Raw genomic sequence first — 17,934 nt, 5'->3', positions numbered from 1 at the left:
GTGGTGGTGATGGGTGATGATGATGGTGGTGGTGGCTGGTGATGATGGTGGCAATGGTGGCGATGGTGGTTGTGATGATGGTGGCGATGGTGGTGATGGTGGTTGTGATGGTGGTGATGATGATAATAGCGATAATAGAGATGATAATGGTGGTGACAGTGATGCTGAGACCAGTGCTAAGGAAGAAAAACGCTGTCCACCATTTTCTAGATCTAGACTGTACTCTGCACTGAGATTTATAGGTTTGCTCCCGAAGGTATTTCTAAATTAGAAATAAATTCAGGTGTGTAATTATGGTTAAGAGCTCTCCTGTCAGTTGGTATCAAGGGCCTTTTGAATTGAACTGAAATGTTAATGAAAATCTTACTTGGAAATTTCTGCTGTTAAAATTGGGCTTTATAAAAATGTGGTGACCTGAATAGCACAAAGCACAGTACTTGCACTCAGGGGTCATGCACCTTCAACAAATATTTGTCAAGTGATTGAAGTGTTTGCTGGAAAAGGAAGACTACAGAATCAGCTTTAAGAGAAGATATGGAATGTGTATGTCCTAGTTGAGAAGTACATAGTCTAGTTCACTGACCTTAAAATAAGAATAAATTAGCTAATCATAGTTTTCTTGCCCATAAAATAAGAAATAATGTATTTTGATGACTATAAAAATGCAAGGAGATGGTTTCAGGTTCTCTGACAAGTTCAGAGCAGCATCTCTTTCAGACATTAATATTTTCATGATAAATAATAGGAACAAGATCCTAAAATATAAACAGGTTATTTTTAATCTAACTTTTACCTGGAGAATGATGTCTGGAGGCATTTCATAATTTAAGAAGCCAATCCCATGCCAGTACAGTTTTGCTTTATTATTTTTGTAACTTTCTGAGGTCCCAGCTTCAACAACAGAGGCTCCTGATATGATAAAATAATTTTCAAAATTAAAAAAAAAATCACACAATTCAAAACACCATTTAGATTTTAATGTTGCTGGAAAAATATTACTGGGCAACTTACAAATGAGGTAAAACTCATACCAGGAAATTGGTGGTAAAAGTATGATTTTCAGCTTTCATTACCACTGAAATCTTGTCACTTTGAGAAAATCATGTTTGTTCTGTGGTTTCACAAAATTTCTAGAATTGACATTATGATAAAAAAATGAAATCTGGAGCCATTGATTTAGACATGGAACTATTAGGTGGATTGTGTTTATTACCTAGAGAAACATATGGATCCCCACATTTTAACAGCTTTTGTGATAAATAAGCCCAATTCACTCAAAAACAAAAGCAGAAAAACCAAGTGTCATAAATATACTAACAAGTTGTACTTATAATAGCCTTTCTTCAGATTCATTGAGCTTTAATTTTAATCTAAGAAATAAAAAATATACTCATCAAATATTATCCCTTCAAATTACTTCATTTTAGAAGTAAAAGGTGTTTTATACATAAGAAATGAAATGCAAATCACTTCCTTAAATTCCATCTGGGTACCAAAATATAGCATTAAAAAAAGACAAGTATGAGTGAATATCAAATCACCAGTGCCTTTCTGAGAAGGCAGGATTTGCAATAGTGAAGTCTGAGAGTGTTTATAAATTCTGGATGAAAGTCCTTTGTCAATTATGTGGTTTGTAATACTGTCTCCCAGCCCATGACTTGTCTTTTCATTCTTTTCAATATCTTCTTGCCAAGCAGAAGTTTTAAATTTGGATGAAGCCCAAATTATCCATTCTTTTCCTTTTGGAACTGTATGTCCAACTCTTTGAGCACCATCAACTGGCTTTTCCCCCACTGTCAAAAGTTAATTAGTGTGAGATTATTTCTGGACTTTCTATTATGTTCCATTGATTTCACACTCTCATTACTGTAGCTTTATAATATCGTAGCTTAACATCAGGGAGTCCTCCAAATTTGTTCTTCTTTCAAAACTGCTTCAGCTATTTTAGAGAGAGTTCGTAGACTTCTACAAACAGTTGTGCTGGGATTTTGATCGGGATTGTACTGAACCAACAAACTGCTGCTGCTGCTGCTAAGTCACTTCAGTCGTGTCCGACTCTGCAGGACCCCATAGATGGCAGCCCACCAGGCTCCCCCGTCCCTGGGATTTTCTAGGCAAGAACACTGAAGTGGGTTGCCATTTCCTTCTCCAACGCATGCAAGTGAAAAGTGAAAGTGAAGTCGCTCAGTCCTTTCTGACTCCTAGAGATCTCATGGACTGCAGCCTACCAGGCTCCTCCGTCCATGGGATTTGTCAGGCAAGAGTATTGGAGTGGGTTGCCATCACTAGTCAGAGAGAACTGCCATCTTAAAAATATCGAAACTTTAAATCCACAAACATGGAAGGTCTATCCAGGTCTTCTGTTATTTCTTTCATTTGTGGGTTTTGTTTGTTCATTTGTCCAGTTTTTAGCACACAGATCCTATGAAAATTTTATTAAATTTATACCCAAGAATTTCAGTCCTTCACTGTCATTGTGAATAGGACTGTTTTTAAATTGTCTTTTTCCAATTTCTGATCATAAGCATTTAAAAATGAAATATATACAGTTGAACTTACTAATTTCGCTTATTCTAATAGAGTTTTGATGATCTCTATGTAAATCTCTATGTAAGTAATAATTATTTGGCAGAGTCTTTATGGCTATATATGGTATGGTGTCTCCTGCAAATGTGATATTTTTACTTCTTTTTCTCCCATTTGGCTGCCTTTTACTCCTTTTCCTCTCTGATTGCTATGGCTGTGATTTCCAATACAATGCTGAACAAAAGTGTTGAGAACAAGCATCCTTGTCCAGATCCCGATCTTAGAGGAAAAGCGTTCGGCTTTTCACACTGAGTACAATGTTAGCTGTGGGCTTGTCATAGATGCCTTTGTTATATTGAGGTAGGTTCCTTCTATACATATTTTGTGTTCTTTTTAGTGATTGCTCTGGCAATATTAATACACATAACTAACTTTTCAAAGTCAATTTACAGGTAATATCTTACCAATTTGTGTAAAATTCAAAATTGTATAACCATAGAGGTCACTTTAACCTCACCCATTGACCTTCCCTCAAGACTTGTCACATCTACATGTATTAAGTCCCCATCAGGGACTTCCCTGGCAGTCCAGCGGCTAAGACTCTGCACTCCCAAGGCAGGGGGTCCAGGTTCGCAAGTCACAGAGCCACAACTACGAGCCCACGAGCTGCAATTACCGAAGCGCACGTGCTGCGACTACAGAAGCCCGTAGGCTAGAGCCTGTGCTCCTCAACAAGAGAAGCCAGCGGAATGAGAAGCCCATGCACCGCCAACAGAGAGTAGTCCCTGTCCACCGCAACTGGAGAAAACTTGGCACAGCAACAGACCCGGTGCAGACCAAAATTTAAAAAAAAATTTTTTTTTTGAAAAAGGACATTACATACAGTTGAGACACTATCACTTATCACTAACGGTGCATTGAGACTAGTCATTAGCAGTCATTTTTGTATGTAGAAGACAAAATGCAGTGAAGTCTGTGATGCTTATGCAAACTTACTGTGGCAGGCAGGCTTTCTCTGTGGTCCTCTTCACAGACGCTAGTGAACGGACATCGTTGTGAAGTCCTGACTTTTTACACGGAGCTTAACGTTTCTTTACTTACCTGCTGACTTAAGGGCATAATCAGCCATCTGGACTCGATCTTCTCTCAGCTTTTTCAGTATGTAATTCACCAAGTTGGACATTTCCTGTACAAATTGTAAAAAGAGTTTCCTGTTAACAATTTCCATCAACTTCTTGAGTCTTGACAATTTACTATATTGATTTGCACCTACGTTTGCTAATCGGCCAAATACACACAGGTTCTTCCTTTTGCCTCCGCAGATCAGTGGGTTCCGTGTTTCACAGGCAGCTGAGGTGTCAGGGAGCTGAGAGGTGCTGGGCCACTCGCCAAGGTCATGGAGGAAGGCTGCATGTCAGTCCCCTGAGGAGCACCCCAAAATGCTCGCACAGTGGAACAGCCCAGTGAGGTTGTGTGTGCGACCTGCTGGGTCCCCCCTTTCAGTGTCCTGCTTAGCAATGAAGACTGTAGCATTCTGTAGGTGTTTGGGAATCGAGGCAGTTTACACAGAGCACGCGATTGCTTGTGTTAGAAATTATTCATCTCTTAAATCAATATTGGGTTATAAGGATGTTCTGAGTCTAAGAAACCAAGCATCCTGAGAGAATGTAATGGTCTGAGTTCTAAATGACAAAGCACTTTGTCCCAGGGCCGTGAGGATGCGGGCTTGGAGGCAGTGGTGGTCAGGGTCAACAGAATGTGTGCTTCAAAAAACAGAATCTCAGGAAAAAGAAACGAAGCCAGTGCTAACAGAAGGAGAAGAAGTAAAACCAAGCTCTTGGTCTTCATCATCATGTTGCCTGATCTGGTGCTCATTCGGTCAGATACACTAGTGTTAGGTCCCTGAATAAAAATATTTTACTATTTAAACATTCAGAGACTGCCATTTGTGAATGAGCAGTCTTTTTTTTTTTTTTTTTTACTGAAAAATAAAACAGTCAGTTACTTATTTGGGTGGAAAGTCAGTCTTACTGCAATACAAAATCTTCCCTGTGACACAGCCATTATGAAAAAGTGTGCTTCTAGGGGTGAGCTTTAGTAAAAGTAAAGTAGGGGCTTCCCTGGTGGCTCAGATGGTAAAGAGTTTGCCTGCAATGTAGGAGACCCAGGTTCGATCCCTGGGTCGGGAAGATCTTGTGGCGAAGGGAATGGCTAGCCGCTCCAGTATTCTTGCCTGGAGAGTTCCAAGGACAGAGGAGTCTGGTGGGTTGCAGTCCAAGTGGTTGCAAGAGTCAGACATGACTAAACAACTAACACTTCACTTTACAAGCTAATGTAGAAAAGGAATTTTCAAGAAGAAAGAAGACAGACCATACGTCCCAGCCATCATTACATTTCCCCATCACATACGTTGTCCACTTTCTGAAAGTGGACACGCCCTGCCTCCCGCCCAGGCTCACTTACCTCGTCGATGACCTCAGTGTGGTTCCAGTCTTCAGTGGGGTCTATGTCGGCATTCCAGCTGTAATTGTGCAGACCATCCTGCATGTCTCTAAGCAATGCCTTCAGAACATCTATTTGTTCAATTAAAAAGAGAATTTCCCGGAAGTTGTTTTCCAAAGTCTGGCTCTCCTTCCTGTGAATGGAGACCTTCACTGTGAAAGAAGGAAGCAGTGGGCTCCCTGCCAGCCCCATGCTGGGCTTCAGGGCCAGCAAAATCCAGGGGTGCTTAACATTGCAGAAGAGAGCCCTGAGTGAGGGGTGCCCAGGCAATGCCCCCTTTTCTAGAGAACTGCCCTTCGCTGTGCACGCGAAGCAAAGACATTCTGGGAAGCACTCCTGAGGGCATCCATCGCAGGCATGGGCTGCACTCTGTGCAGGGAAGAGGGGCTCAAAGGACTTCACTCATCCCATTCCTCCCTTGGGGATCGAGGCCACGCTGACTTGAGCTGGGGAACTTCACAGTGCCCCCAACCCCCTCTCACAGCCTTAGGGGCCAGAAACCTTGCCCTTTGAGTGGGGATGCCAACCAAGCCCTGAAATTCTGTGAACCAGCCTTTAGAGACGAGTGACTGAAAGATTCAGGGGCCCAGGAGTGGAGACTTAGGGGAGTGGGGTGGGTGTGGGGCAGCTGCCTTTCACCAGCTCAAGGGTGCAAGATTTTACTTCCCAAGAATCGGCTCTGCTACTGGTACAGTTTGAAAGTTACTGGTAGAGAGAATAAGAAAATGTCAAACCAATGGGTATTTCTTATTGTGTGTGTGTGTGTGTGTGTGTGTGTGTGTGTGTGTTTAGTCACTAAGTCGTGCCTGACTCTTTCTGACCATGGACTGTAGCCCGCCAGGCTCTTCTGTCTGTGGGAGTTTCCAGGCAAGACTACTAGAGTGGGTTGTCCTTTCCTCCTCCAGGGAATCTTCTCCATCCAGGGATTGAACTCGTGTCTCCTGCATTAGCAGGCAGATTCTTTACCGCTGGCCTTCCCTTTACCAGGGAAGCCACTTCTTTCCCCCCAATTTATGACATGGGCTTCCCTCATGGCTTAGTGGTAAAGAATCTGCCTGCCAATGCAGGGGATGCAGGTTCAATCCTTAGGTTGGGAAGATCCCCTGGAGAAGGAAGAGACAATTCGTTCTAGCATTTTTGCCTGGGAAATCCTATGGACAGAGGAGCCTGGTGGGCTACAGTCCATGGGGTTGCAAAGAGTCAGACATGACTTAGTGACTAAAAACAACAAACAAAAAAACAAAAACTTATGAAACAATCTATGTTCACAATTTGGAAAATGCAAAACTGCTGAAGAAATAGAAACAGTTAATAGTTTTTGTAAAAGTTTTTATCCCATGCAAAAAAGTTGTATTAAATAACAAAATAATTTTGTGTCCCACTACACTTCTCAAATAACCAAATATATTTTAAAATTATTTAATGGCTTCATAATTAAATCCTGGTCTATTTTTCTAATTTTATCCCATTAAAAAAATAATACTGAAAGTACCTCCCAGTGTAAGTTCCCTTCAAGAAGGATCCGCAGAAGTAGAAATTACTTTTATAATTTTACAAAAGCATTTCAGTGTTTGGTCACACACCAGAAAGTCACACACACGAGAATATCTCACTCACTTTAAAAGTTCCAGTTGCTCTTTTGGCATTCGAAGCCTGGCCTGAAAAATAAAACAGAGCAAAGCCAGATCATTCCAAATCCTGCCTACTCGGGTGGAGTTATTTTTCCTATTTGTGGAGGGGAAGGAAATCAAGGACCACCCTGGATAGACACCCCTGGCCAGTAGGACCCACAGTCTCTAAGACACCTGCATCTTCCTGCAAAGAGTGATATTCAGAGGAGACGCAGAGACATCCAGCCCCGAGGCTTGTCCCTGTAAACAGTGAGGAGCATCCCCTTGCTACATGGGGAAGCTGACTGCTGGCTTCCATTAGCCATGGCATCAGGAGGATCACAGACACTTTGTCTAACACCGACAGGGTGTCTCAGAAGGACCATCTTGTGTTTGAACAGGTGGTGCCCCAGCCAGGCTGATGATGCTCCTCCTGACGTCGAGGATGCGCACGGCCTCGGGGGAGGCGGTCCACACAGGCACTCAGGCTGCGGGCCCCGCCTCCACCCCGGTTCCGCCCCCCCCCCCAACCCCAGCTCCTCTGTGTGGGAGGCGCCACAGGCCCCTCGGGGTCCTGGATCCCCCAGAAATGGCTGAAAAGCTAGCAGTGAATTCCCTCATAGGCCTGAAGGCCGAAAGTCCAAAGGCAGGGTGTGGGCAGGGCCGTACTTTGCTCTGAGGCTCCAGAGAGAGTCTGTTCCTTGCTTCTTCCACCTTCTGGCGGCGCCGGGCTTCCAGGCTGGGGCGGCACCACCCAGGCCTCTGCCTCGTCCCCACAGGCCCTTCGCCCCCGGTGCTTCTCCTCTGTCTCTCTCTCATGAGGACACGTCTCAGTGCGCTCGAGAGACCGTCTGGGCGATGCAGGACGACTTCATTTCAGGATCCCCAATTGCGTCTGCAGACTCTCCAAGTAAATATCCCGTGGGCAGTTCCGGGGGCTGGGCCATGAAATGGCTCCTCAGATCGCTTTCACCGCAGGAGCCATCCGTGTGCTCTGACAAACAAGGCCCGTCCTCCCAGCCGACATCTGTGCTTTCATGGTTCAAACTCTGGCTTCCCATCAGTTTGCTGTTAAAATGGCTCAAGGCACGAGGGGCATCTTATCCACGCCACTGCACTCTGCACAGAAAACAATTACCTCTCTTTTTTTTCCCGCTGAGCATTTTAATTTCATTTTTAAAATTTTTATTGGAGTATCGTTGCTTCATGACGTGTTAGTTTCTGCTGTACAGCAAAGTGAATCAGCTACCTGTATACACGGATCTCCTCCTTTTTGGATTTCCTTCCCATTTAGGTCCCCACAGGGTGTTGAGTAGACTTCCCTGTTCTATACAGTAGGTTCTCACTAGTGAGCAATTTAACTTATTACAGGCTCTCCTCAATACTTTTCTTTGTACAGAGATGTGGGGTTGGGAGCTGATTTTTGGCAGGGAAAAATTCTTATTTCCAGTGTTTCAATTTCTGTTTGAATAGGTTTCCTCTCGCTAGGGGCAGTGTTTTGCATTTCTGTTACTTTTTTTTGTTTTACCCTTAAAAAAACATATAGAAAGTGTGTCTTCACTAATTTGCTGATAAATGAATTCTTTACTTTACCGACTAAGGTCCGTCTAGTCAAGGCTATGGTTTTTCCAGTAGGCATGTATGGATGTGAGAGTTGGACTGTGAAGAAGGCTGAGCAGCAAAGAATTGATGCTTTTGAACTGTGGTGTTGGAGAAGACTCTTGAGAGTCCCTTGGACTGCAAGGAGATCCACCTAGTCCATTCTGAAGGAGATCAGCCCTGGGATTTCTTTGGAAGGAATGATGCTGAAGCTGAAGCTCCAGTACTTTGGCCACCTGATGCGAAGAGTTGACTCATTGGAAAAGACTCTGATGCTGGGAGGGATTGGGGGCAGGAGGAGAAGGGGACGACCCAGGATGAGATGCCTGGATGGCATCACGGACTCGATGGACGTGAGTCTGAGTGAACTCCGGGAGTTGGTGATGGACAGGGAGGCCTGGCGTGCTGCGATTCACGGGGTCGCAAAGAGTCGGACACGACTGAGCGACTGAACTGAACTGAACTGAACTGACAGCTTAACATTTTCCTAATTTTTAAAAGCATTTGCCTCATTCCCAAAAGGACTTCAGGTGGCTTCCACTTTAGGAACAAACATAGAATAAAAAGTCATTGAACAAAAGAGTGAGGCAATGAAAGCGAAGAGAAAACAAGGCCTGGAAAAGGAGGAAACGTGAAAGATGGCTGTGATGTCAGTTCCTGGAGTTCTCAGCGCTGGCCCTGCATTTGTTCCTAACGTGGTAACAACGGAATTGGGTGTGGGTGGGAGGGAATGGGCAAGACAAGAGTTGACAGTGGCCCACAGGGAAAAAAGAAAACCTCAACGATGTGGCAGAGGCTGCTTTGCGTATGGCTGGTAATCCATCCCTTCCATGAGGCTCCTGTGATAAGAACGTGCTGGGTCTCCTGAGAACTTTCCCAGGGCTTCCTTCCTGGCAGGTGGGCAGAGCCCCATGGAAGGTTAGGACAGCCGTCCAAAGCCTTCATTAAGACTTTGCAGCAACTCCAACAAAGCACCTGCTGCCCAACCCTAAACAAGCCCATTCAAGGAGGACCAGTGGGATCTGCAGTCAGTTGAATGGGTGTAGAATTGGCAGCCTCCTGAGAAATGACAAGGTGAAGGAGAGAACGCAAAGTAACAGTTGTGGGCAGGGCCACAGCCTTGCTTCTTCTTGTTGTTTATTGTTTTACCCTTAAAAATATGGAAGACTTATCCATTAAAAATAAATAAATATTTTTAAAGATATGGAAGCCTTCACAAATCTGCAGGTTGTCCTTGTATGGGGGCTGTGCTGATCTCTGCATGGTTCCAGTTTTTGTATATGAGCTGCCAAGGTGAGCGCGGTTTTGTTTTTTCAGGTAAGGTTGACTGAGATCCAAAACTTTATGTCTTAGAATGTGGCTCAGAAACTTCGAGCTGGGACAGATGGGATGCAAGAGCTCACAAATGCCTCACGTGGCCAGTACTTTTCTTCTCTCTTTTTTTAAACAAAACTATCACAAGTTAGGGCTTCCCAGGTGGCACTAGTGGTAAAGAATCCGCCACCCAGTGAATCCACCTGCCAATGCAGATGACAGAAGAGACGCGGATTGGATCCTTGGATCGAGAAGATCCCCTGGAGGAGGACATGGCAGCCCACTCTAATATTCTTCCCTGGACAATCCCATGGACAGAGAAGCCTGGCAGGCTACAGTTCTTACGTTGCAGAGTCAGACAGGACTGAAAAACTTAGCATGCATGCAAGTTATCTAATTTTAAACCCTGTAACTTCCAGGTGAATCCTGGAGGCTATCAGATTGGCCAAAAGTTGGTTCAGTTTTTTTCCTGTAAAATGGCTCTAGTAGTGCTTAGCTGTCTTTAACTTCATTTGAAACAATTTTGTTAGATTGTATTGTGACTGCTGACATATCAGTGTGCATTTTTTAAAAACTTATCAAATTGGTGAATTTTTGTGTGGCCATTTTAATATTGAAGACAGAAGAAGAAAGGAACATTTTTGGTGTATTATGTTTGGCATAATATGCATATACCATTTTTGGCGTATTTAATATATCAAGAAAGATGAAAATGCAACTGAAACACAAACAAAGATTTGCAGAGAAGCTGCTGTGAGTGATCGAACATGTAAAAAGTGGTTTGTGAAGTTTTAAGCTGGAGATTTCTGGCTGAACGATGCTCCACGTTTGGGTAGACCAGTTGACAGGGATCAAATGGAGACATGAAGTGAGATTACCTAATGTTATATCACGTGGGAGATAGCCACCAAATTAAAAATATCCGAATCAAGTGTTGAAAATCATTTGCACCAGCCTGGTTACGTTAATCGCTTTGATGTGAGGGTTCCACATAAAGCCTTCTTGACCGTATTTCCACCCGTGATTCTCTACTGAAACATGATGAAAATGGTCTATTTTAAAAACAAATTGTGGTGAACAATGAAAACCTGTAAAACGGCTGTGGGGCAAGTGAAATGAACCACCACCAGCCACACCAAATGAGTATGTTCTGCTCTCAGTTAGACCAACTGAAGTTAGTACTCAATAAATAGTGTCCAGAATTAGTCAACAGAAAACACATAATCTTCCATCAGGATAATGCAAGACTGCATGTTTCTTTGATAACCAGGCAGAAACTGTTGCCGCTTGGCTGGGAAGTTCTGATTCATCTGCTCTATTCACCAAACATTGCATCTTTGGATTTCTATTTATTTCAGTCTTTATAAAATTCTCTTAATGGAAAATGTTTAAATTCCCTGTAAAACTGTAAAAGGTACATGAAACAGTTCTTTGCTCAAAAAGATAAAACATTTTGGGAAGATGGAATTATGAAGTTGCCTGAAAAATCGCAAAGGATAATGGAACAAAACGATGAATATGTTTCAATAAAGTTCTTGGTGAAAATGAAAAACGTGTCTTTTATTCTTACCTGAAAAATCAAAGGAACTTTTTGGCTAACCTAATACACTGATTGCAGATTGCACCTATGGTTAGATCATTAAGCTTGCTGCTTTACATAGAGTTTTAGATCTAAACCAATTAAATATTTGGAGCAAGTAATTTGCAATCATTGGTCTTAAGTCCTTCATTGTGATGGTGAGTATATGGTCACTGAGACTGTACCATGTGTGACAGCTGAACTGTGTCCTTAGCGTAAGTAAACAGGATAGGCCAATGGCCATGTGCAGCAAAGCTGGAGTTTGTATTTCATCTCCGGAATTTATAGCTGTGTTGCTTTAGGCACACAGAAATTCCCTTAATTGTTCTGATCCAGCATTCTGATCTATAAATAGATTCGCTCCCATTGGAGGGTAAAATGATACCTGTATTTAATGTACTTACAAATAACTTCTGGCGCATTATCCTCCCATTCTCCATGGTGGGAGATTGGGGGGTGGGGCACAGCTAACTTTCTGAAAAGCAGTATTTGGACTTTCCTGGCAGTTCAGTGGTTAGGACTCTATGCTTCCACTGCAGGGGGCATGCGTTCGATTCCTTTTCAGGGAACTAAAATACTATATGCATTGTGGCCAAAATTTTTTTTAAAAGTGGTATTGATTAATTAAGATTCACTATTAAAAGGTCACCTAAAAATTGTGAATATCCTTCCTTTATCTTTCTTTTAGTTTATCCTAAATAAAAAATCAAGAATGCATGAAAAGATTCAGCAACAATGATGTTTATATTGAAAAGTTGAAAACAATTTGATTGTTGAGAAATAAGTATTTGTTGAATATATTATTTATCCATAGGAATATTAGTTAGCAATCAAATGCTGTTAAAAATAATATCTAAAGACTCCCCTGGTGGCTTAGTAGCCAAGACTCCATGCTTCCAATGAGGGGGCCCTGGTTCTATCTCTTGTCAGGGAACTAGATCTTGCATGCTGCAACTAAGACCCAGCACAGCCAATTAGATAAACAAATTTTTTGTTAAAATAATAATGTCAAAAGACAAGGGAACATCTTAAAATCTATTGTTAGTTGAATTTTAAAAAAAGCCAAGAAACATCTTCTATTGCATGTAGCTTGGGATCTATAAAGCAGTCACATGGAAATGAGTCACAGATTCATATGGTATCTAACAGAATTCTCTTCTGTGTGAAAAACAGGTTTACCATTGGTCATTGATCACAGTAACACGCTGATGTTGTTGTTTAGTTGCTAAGTCCAGTCTGCCTGTTTTGAGACTCCAAGCCTGCCAGGTATCCTCTGTCCACGGGATTTTCCAGGTAAATTTTCCAGGAGTGAGTTGCCATTTCCTTCTCCAGGGGATCTTCTCCAGCAGGGGATGGAACCTGTGTCTCCTGTATTGGAAGGCGGATTCTATACCATTGAGCCACTAGGGAGACCCAGTAAAATGCTACCCGTGTGAAAAATACCGGATTTAGATGCTCAGCCTTAGAAATGTTTAAGGAGAAGGCACTGTTGAGTGTGCTGATCCACCTAAACCTGCCAAGTGGAGAGGAAGGCGGCCTTTCAAAATGACAGCATGCTCACTCATCCCTTTATCCACTCGCGCCGGTGTCTGCAGAGTCTCCGTGTTCCGGGAACGGCGTCAGGCTTGGACAAGATCTCTGCTCATTTCAACGAGCCCACGGTGAAGCAGAGGTGACACGTGATGTACAGGGACTGTCACCAGTAGGCCTCTGGCCACAGAAGCCTCCCAGGTGACATTTGAGCTGGGCTGAAATGCCAGGGAGGAGTTACTCCTGCAAAGATCTGGGGCAGAATATTGTAGGCAGAGGGGGCATAGGGTGCTTTAGAAAAACAGAGTAGGATGTGGTATTTACACAGAGATACTTATTTTAAGGAACTGGCTCGTGTGATTGTGGAGGCTGGGAGTCTAAAATCCGTGGGGCAGCCCAGCAGGTCCATTACTCAGAGGAGAGCTGATGTTGCAGCTCAGGTCTGAAGGCATCTGGAGGTGGCATATCTTCGTTTTTAGGAGAACTTGGTCTTTTTCTCCTAAAACCCTCGACTGATTAGACGAGGCCCACCCACCATATGGAGGATAATCTGTTTTACTCAAAGTCTACGCATTTAAATGTTAAACTTACTTTAAATATACCTTCCGAGTAACATCTAGACTAGTGTTTGATCAAACATGTGAGCACCATACTAGCAAAAGTGGCCCATACAATTAGGCATCACAATACGGTTGATCACGATTTGGCAATAATTGGAGGTCGCTGCTGTCCACGTCTCATCTGTGTTTCTGGTGATGAGCTCTCTCTGGCTCCTCCTGTGGGCCTAGGGCCTGGGCTTTGATGGTGGGGCCCTCGTGGTGCAGGAGTTATCTTGGGTTTCCACAAACCCACAAGGAGATGCCCTTCCATCTGGGACCTGATTCTTACAGATTCTCAGTGTGGGCAAAATGAGCAGCATCCTTGAGCCTGTGGGTGCTTCCCGTGTGACCTGTGAACTCCCCGGGGAACGACCCTCACTAGGCTGGAAAGCTGCAGGGACCACACGAGCCCCATCTTCCCCTTTAGGGGCTGTTCCTGACAAGCACCCTGAGATTCAGAAGTTGCTGGATGAACTGGGAAACAGAGAATTTCAGAAGCCCCAAGGGAACTCAGGTCAAGTTTGCTGACGGGGTGAGTTCATTGATCTGTCCCTTCTTCCAGCAAAGCAGAGGCTGAATTGACTGTGCTGGCTTCTCTCGCTATGGGCTTCAGTAGTTGTGGGGCATGGGCTTAGTTGCTCCTTGGCATGTGGAATCCTCCCAGACCAGGGATCAAACCCACGTTCCCTGCATTGGCAGATAGATTTTTAACCACCAGACCACCAGGGAAGTCCTGGGGTCTCTTTCTTAATAGTACTAATCCCAGTCAGGGGGCTTCACCCTCATGACCTAATAACTTTCCAAAGGACCCACCTCCTAATACCTGGAGTTTGCTGTTGTTGGTTAGCTGCTAAGTAATGTCCAACTCTTTTTTGACCCTGATGGACTGTAGCCCGCCAGCTCCTCTGTCCATGAAATTCTCCCAGCAAGAATACTAGGCTAGAGTGGATTGCCACTTCCTTTTCAGGGGATCTTTCTGACCCAGAGATCGAACCTGAGTCTCCTGCATTGGTGGGCGAACTCTTTATCACCGAGCCAATAGGGAAGCCTTAATACTTGGAGTAGGTTTCAACATGTGAATTTTGGAGGGGACACAGCAATCAGTCTATGACATTCTAACTCTCGCCCCCCAAATTAATGTTCCTGCATGCAAAATGCATCCTTTTATCCCAACAGACCCCAAAGCCTTCATTCATTCCAGCATCAACTTATGTCTAAAGTTCAATGCCTCAACTAAATATCATCCAAGTCAGATATGGATAAGACCCCAAGTACAATCCATCCAAAGAAACCTCCCCTCCAGGTAAGATGCTGTGAAATCAAACAAACTGTGTACTTTCAAAATACAGTAGTGGGATCAGCATACCATAGACATTCCCATCGCAAAAGGGAAAAACTGGGAAGCAGAAAAATTTGATGAATCAGAAACATCCAATCTGTGGCAGGAGTTTGCAGGGATTGGAGACTGTGGAGAATTTTTAGGGTCTCTTAGTCATAAAACCAGAGAAGGCAATGGCAACCCACTCCAGTACTCTTGCCTGGAAAGTCCCATGGGCGGAGGGGCCTGGTAGGCTGCCGTCTATGGGGTCGCACAGAGTCGGACATGCCTGAAGCGACTTAGCAGCAGCAGCAGCAGCAGTCATAAAACCACTTAGTAGATCTCCGGTCCCAACCTTATTTCTTTTTTTAAAAATATTATTGGAGTATAGATGATTTACAATGCTATATTAGTTTCTGGAGTACAACAAAGTGAAGCAGTTATATATACCCATGCATGCTAAGTCACTTCAGTTGAGACCCTATGGACTGTAGTCTGCCAGGCTTCTCCGTCCATGGGATTCTCCAGGCAAGAACACTGGAGTGGGTTGCCATGTCCTCCTCCAGGGGATTGTCCCGACCCAGGGATCAAACCGGCATCTCTTACACCTCCTGCATTGGCAGCTGGATTCTTTACCACTCAGTCACTTCAGTCGCTCAGTTGTGTATGACTCTTTGCAACCCTATGGACTGCAGCACGCCAGGCTTCCCTGTCCTTCAGCAACTCACAGAGCTTGTTTAAACTCATGCCCATCAAGTTGGTGATACCATCCAACAATCTCATCCTGTCGTCCCTTTCTCCTCCTGCCTTCCATCTTTCCCAGCATCAGGGTCTTTTCAAATGAGTCAGCTCTTCGCATGAGGTGGCCAAAATATTGGAGTTTTAGCTTCAGCATCAGTTCTTCCAATGAATATTGAAGACTGATTCCTTTAGGATGGACTGGTTGGATCTCCTTGCAGTCCAAGGGACTTTCAAGAGTCTTCTCCAACACCACAGTTCAAAAGCATCAATTCTTTGGTGCTCAGATTTCTTTATAGTCCAATTCTCACATCCATACATGACTACTGGAAAAACCATAGTTTTGACTAGATGGAACTTCATTGGCAAAGCAATGTCTCTGCTTTTTAAAATGCTGTTTAGGTTGGTCATAACTTTCCTTCCAAGGAGCAAGCATCTTTTAATTTCATGGCTGCAGTTGCCATCTGCAGTGATTTTGGAGCCCAGAAAAAATTAAGTTTCTCACTGTTTCCACTGTTTCCCCATCTATTTGCCATGATGGGGTGGAACCAGATGCATGATCTCAGTTTTCCAAATGTTGAGTTTTAACCCAGCTTTTTCACTCTCCTCTTTCACTTTCATCGAGAGGCACCTTAGTTCTTCTTCACTTTCTGCCATAAGGGTGGTGTCATCTGCATATCTGAGGTTACTGATATTTCTCCTGGCAATCTTGATTCCAGCTTGTGCTTCCTCCAGCCCAGTGTTTCTCATGATGTACTCTGCATATAAGGTAAATAAGCAGGGTGACAATATACAGCCTTGATGTACTTGTTCCCTGATTTGGAACCAGTCTGTTGTTCCAGTTCTAACTGTTGCTTCTTGACCTGCACACAGGTTTCTCAGGAAGCAGGTCAGGTGGTCTGGTGTTCCCATCAATTGAAGAATTTTCCAGTTTATTGTGATCCACACTGTCAAAGGCTTTGGCATAGTCAATAAAGCAGAAGTAGATGTTTTTCTGGAACTCTCTTGCTTTTTCAATGATCCAGTGGATGCTGGCAATTTGATCTCTGGTTCCTGTGCATTTTCTTAATCCAGCTTGAACACCTACTAGATGTTCTATTAGATATTCACATGCAAAACCAATATAACACGTCTAGTTGGACTCTCTTTGTAGCACATTAGATTTTAAATGAGTAACAGACAAAAGGATTTAAGGAAACATCACCTGGTAATTGTAAAGCCGTGAACCATATTCTGCAATTAGAGCATAAATTTGTCTGGATTTCTGAGGAAACTCTTTCTCTTTAATCTTCATGTGATGTATAAATCCTGTTAAAGAAAAGATCAACTTTGATTAAAGAGTTTATCTGGAAGTACTTATATTTTACATTGATGAAACAATTTATATTTTCAGGCAGCATGAGAAAAAATAAAAGCTCTTTCTCTCTGTCCATTTGGGCCTCCTCCCTCCCTCCTTGATGTGTGGTGTGCGTGCTCATTAATTAACCAGAGCTCCTCAAAGATGGGGATGAACTTTACATAAATATCAGTATGTCATTTTGACATTTGTCTCAAAAATGTATATGACTGTGCCTTCAACTTCTAACACGTGGAACAGGTCTCAGAGCTTCTGAGAGTCTGTCCTGTGGGATATAATCCTCAGTTTAGCTTGGATAAAATTCCTCTTTTTTCTTCTTGATTGTTAGTTGAATTTTTGTTGACAACATATATTAAATAGAAATTTCTCCAAGGAGGGAAGCTATAGCAAGTTACTCATTTTTTTAAAATGTTTCATTGTGTTGGGTCTTTGGTGCTGTGGGGGATTTTCTCTAGTTGAGACCGAGGGGGCTCCTCTCCAGTTGCAGTCCTCGGGCTTCTTGCTGCAGTGACTCTTGTTGCTGCAGAGCATAGACTCTACGGTGCATGCGCCTCAGTAGTGGAGGCTTGGTTGCTCCTCGCTATGTGGGATCTTTCCGGACCAGGGATCAAACCCATGTCCCCTGCAGTGGCAGGCAGATTGTTTATCACTGGACCATCAGGGAAGTCCTATATTAGGTTCTTGAGTGACAATAATTTTCAATGGCAGCAAAAGGTGCTCAAAAAATTGATCCTCCACTGAAACAATCATCAGCTGGCAAAGACTAACAAGATCAACTTTATTGGAATTCCAAAATCTAATCACAAGCTTGCATCAACCAGAGGACTGAAGGAAAGGGCAGATTATTTTTGGCAAGAGAGCAGTGTGGCATTAACACTTCCCTTGCATACCATCTCCCAGAATGGTGGCAGTGGCTGTGTGGGTGGCAGCCAATATTTCTGGCGCAGCTTGCTTGCACCAGGGATCTAACACAGACCTTGTTCTTCAACTGCTTTGACTCCATGTGCTTATCTGCCTGGTGCTGCCCTGACTGTCTAGTGTAGAGGCCAATCTTTGTTTCTATCCACTCCCATGCACTGGGAGGGTATAATGACTGTTGGAAGAGTTAAAGACACAGACTGGCCATGACCCTCTGGGCAGGGGACTGTGGATGGAGAAAGTGGCAGACAGATCCAACATCATGGGAGAGAAGGCAGAGGATGGAGGCTCATGTGGGAACAAGGGCTTGGAAGGAAGGGAGAGTGTGGTGTGAGTGTCCAGCA

The 17,934-nt window shown here is 43.6% G+C and overlaps 1 protein-coding gene and 1 non-coding gene across 2 annotated transcripts in view; both read right to left on the bottom strand.

The window, feature by feature from the left end:
- The window catches only part of SUN3 (Sad1 and UNC84 domain containing 3), a 43,365-nt gene that overhangs the window by 6,754 nt on the left and 18,677 nt on the right, over nucleotides 1-17,934 (bottom strand). Inside the window, exons 3-7 of the mRNA XM_040260243.1 lie at nucleotides 16,520-16,623; nucleotides 6,646-6,686; nucleotides 4,990-5,161; nucleotides 3,628-3,712; nucleotides 794-909 (exon numbers count right to left, since the gene is read on the bottom strand). Coding sequence (XP_040116177.1) covers nucleotides 794-909; nucleotides 3,628-3,712; nucleotides 4,990-5,161; nucleotides 6,646-6,686; nucleotides 16,520-16,623 — 518 coding nt within the window. The remainder of the gene's footprint in view (nucleotides 1-793; nucleotides 910-3,627; nucleotides 3,713-4,989; nucleotides 5,162-6,645; nucleotides 6,687-16,519; nucleotides 16,624-17,934) is intronic.
- On the bottom strand, nucleotides 9,435-9,538 carry LOC120878330. Its single transcript, XR_005724533.1, has one exon. It is a non-coding gene; the product is annotated as a U6 spliceosomal RNA (small nuclear RNA).

Source organism: Oryx dammah, unplaced genomic scaffold (genome assembly GCF_014754425.2).
Source record: "Oryx dammah isolate SB20612 unplaced genomic scaffold, SCBI_Odam_1.1 HiC_scaffold_18, whole genome shotgun sequence".
Classification (NCBI taxonomy): Eukaryota; Metazoa; Chordata; class Mammalia; order Artiodactyla; family Bovidae; genus Oryx; species Oryx dammah.
Note: the sequence above shows the minus strand (reverse complement) of the source record. Positions and strands in the feature narration are given on the sequence as shown.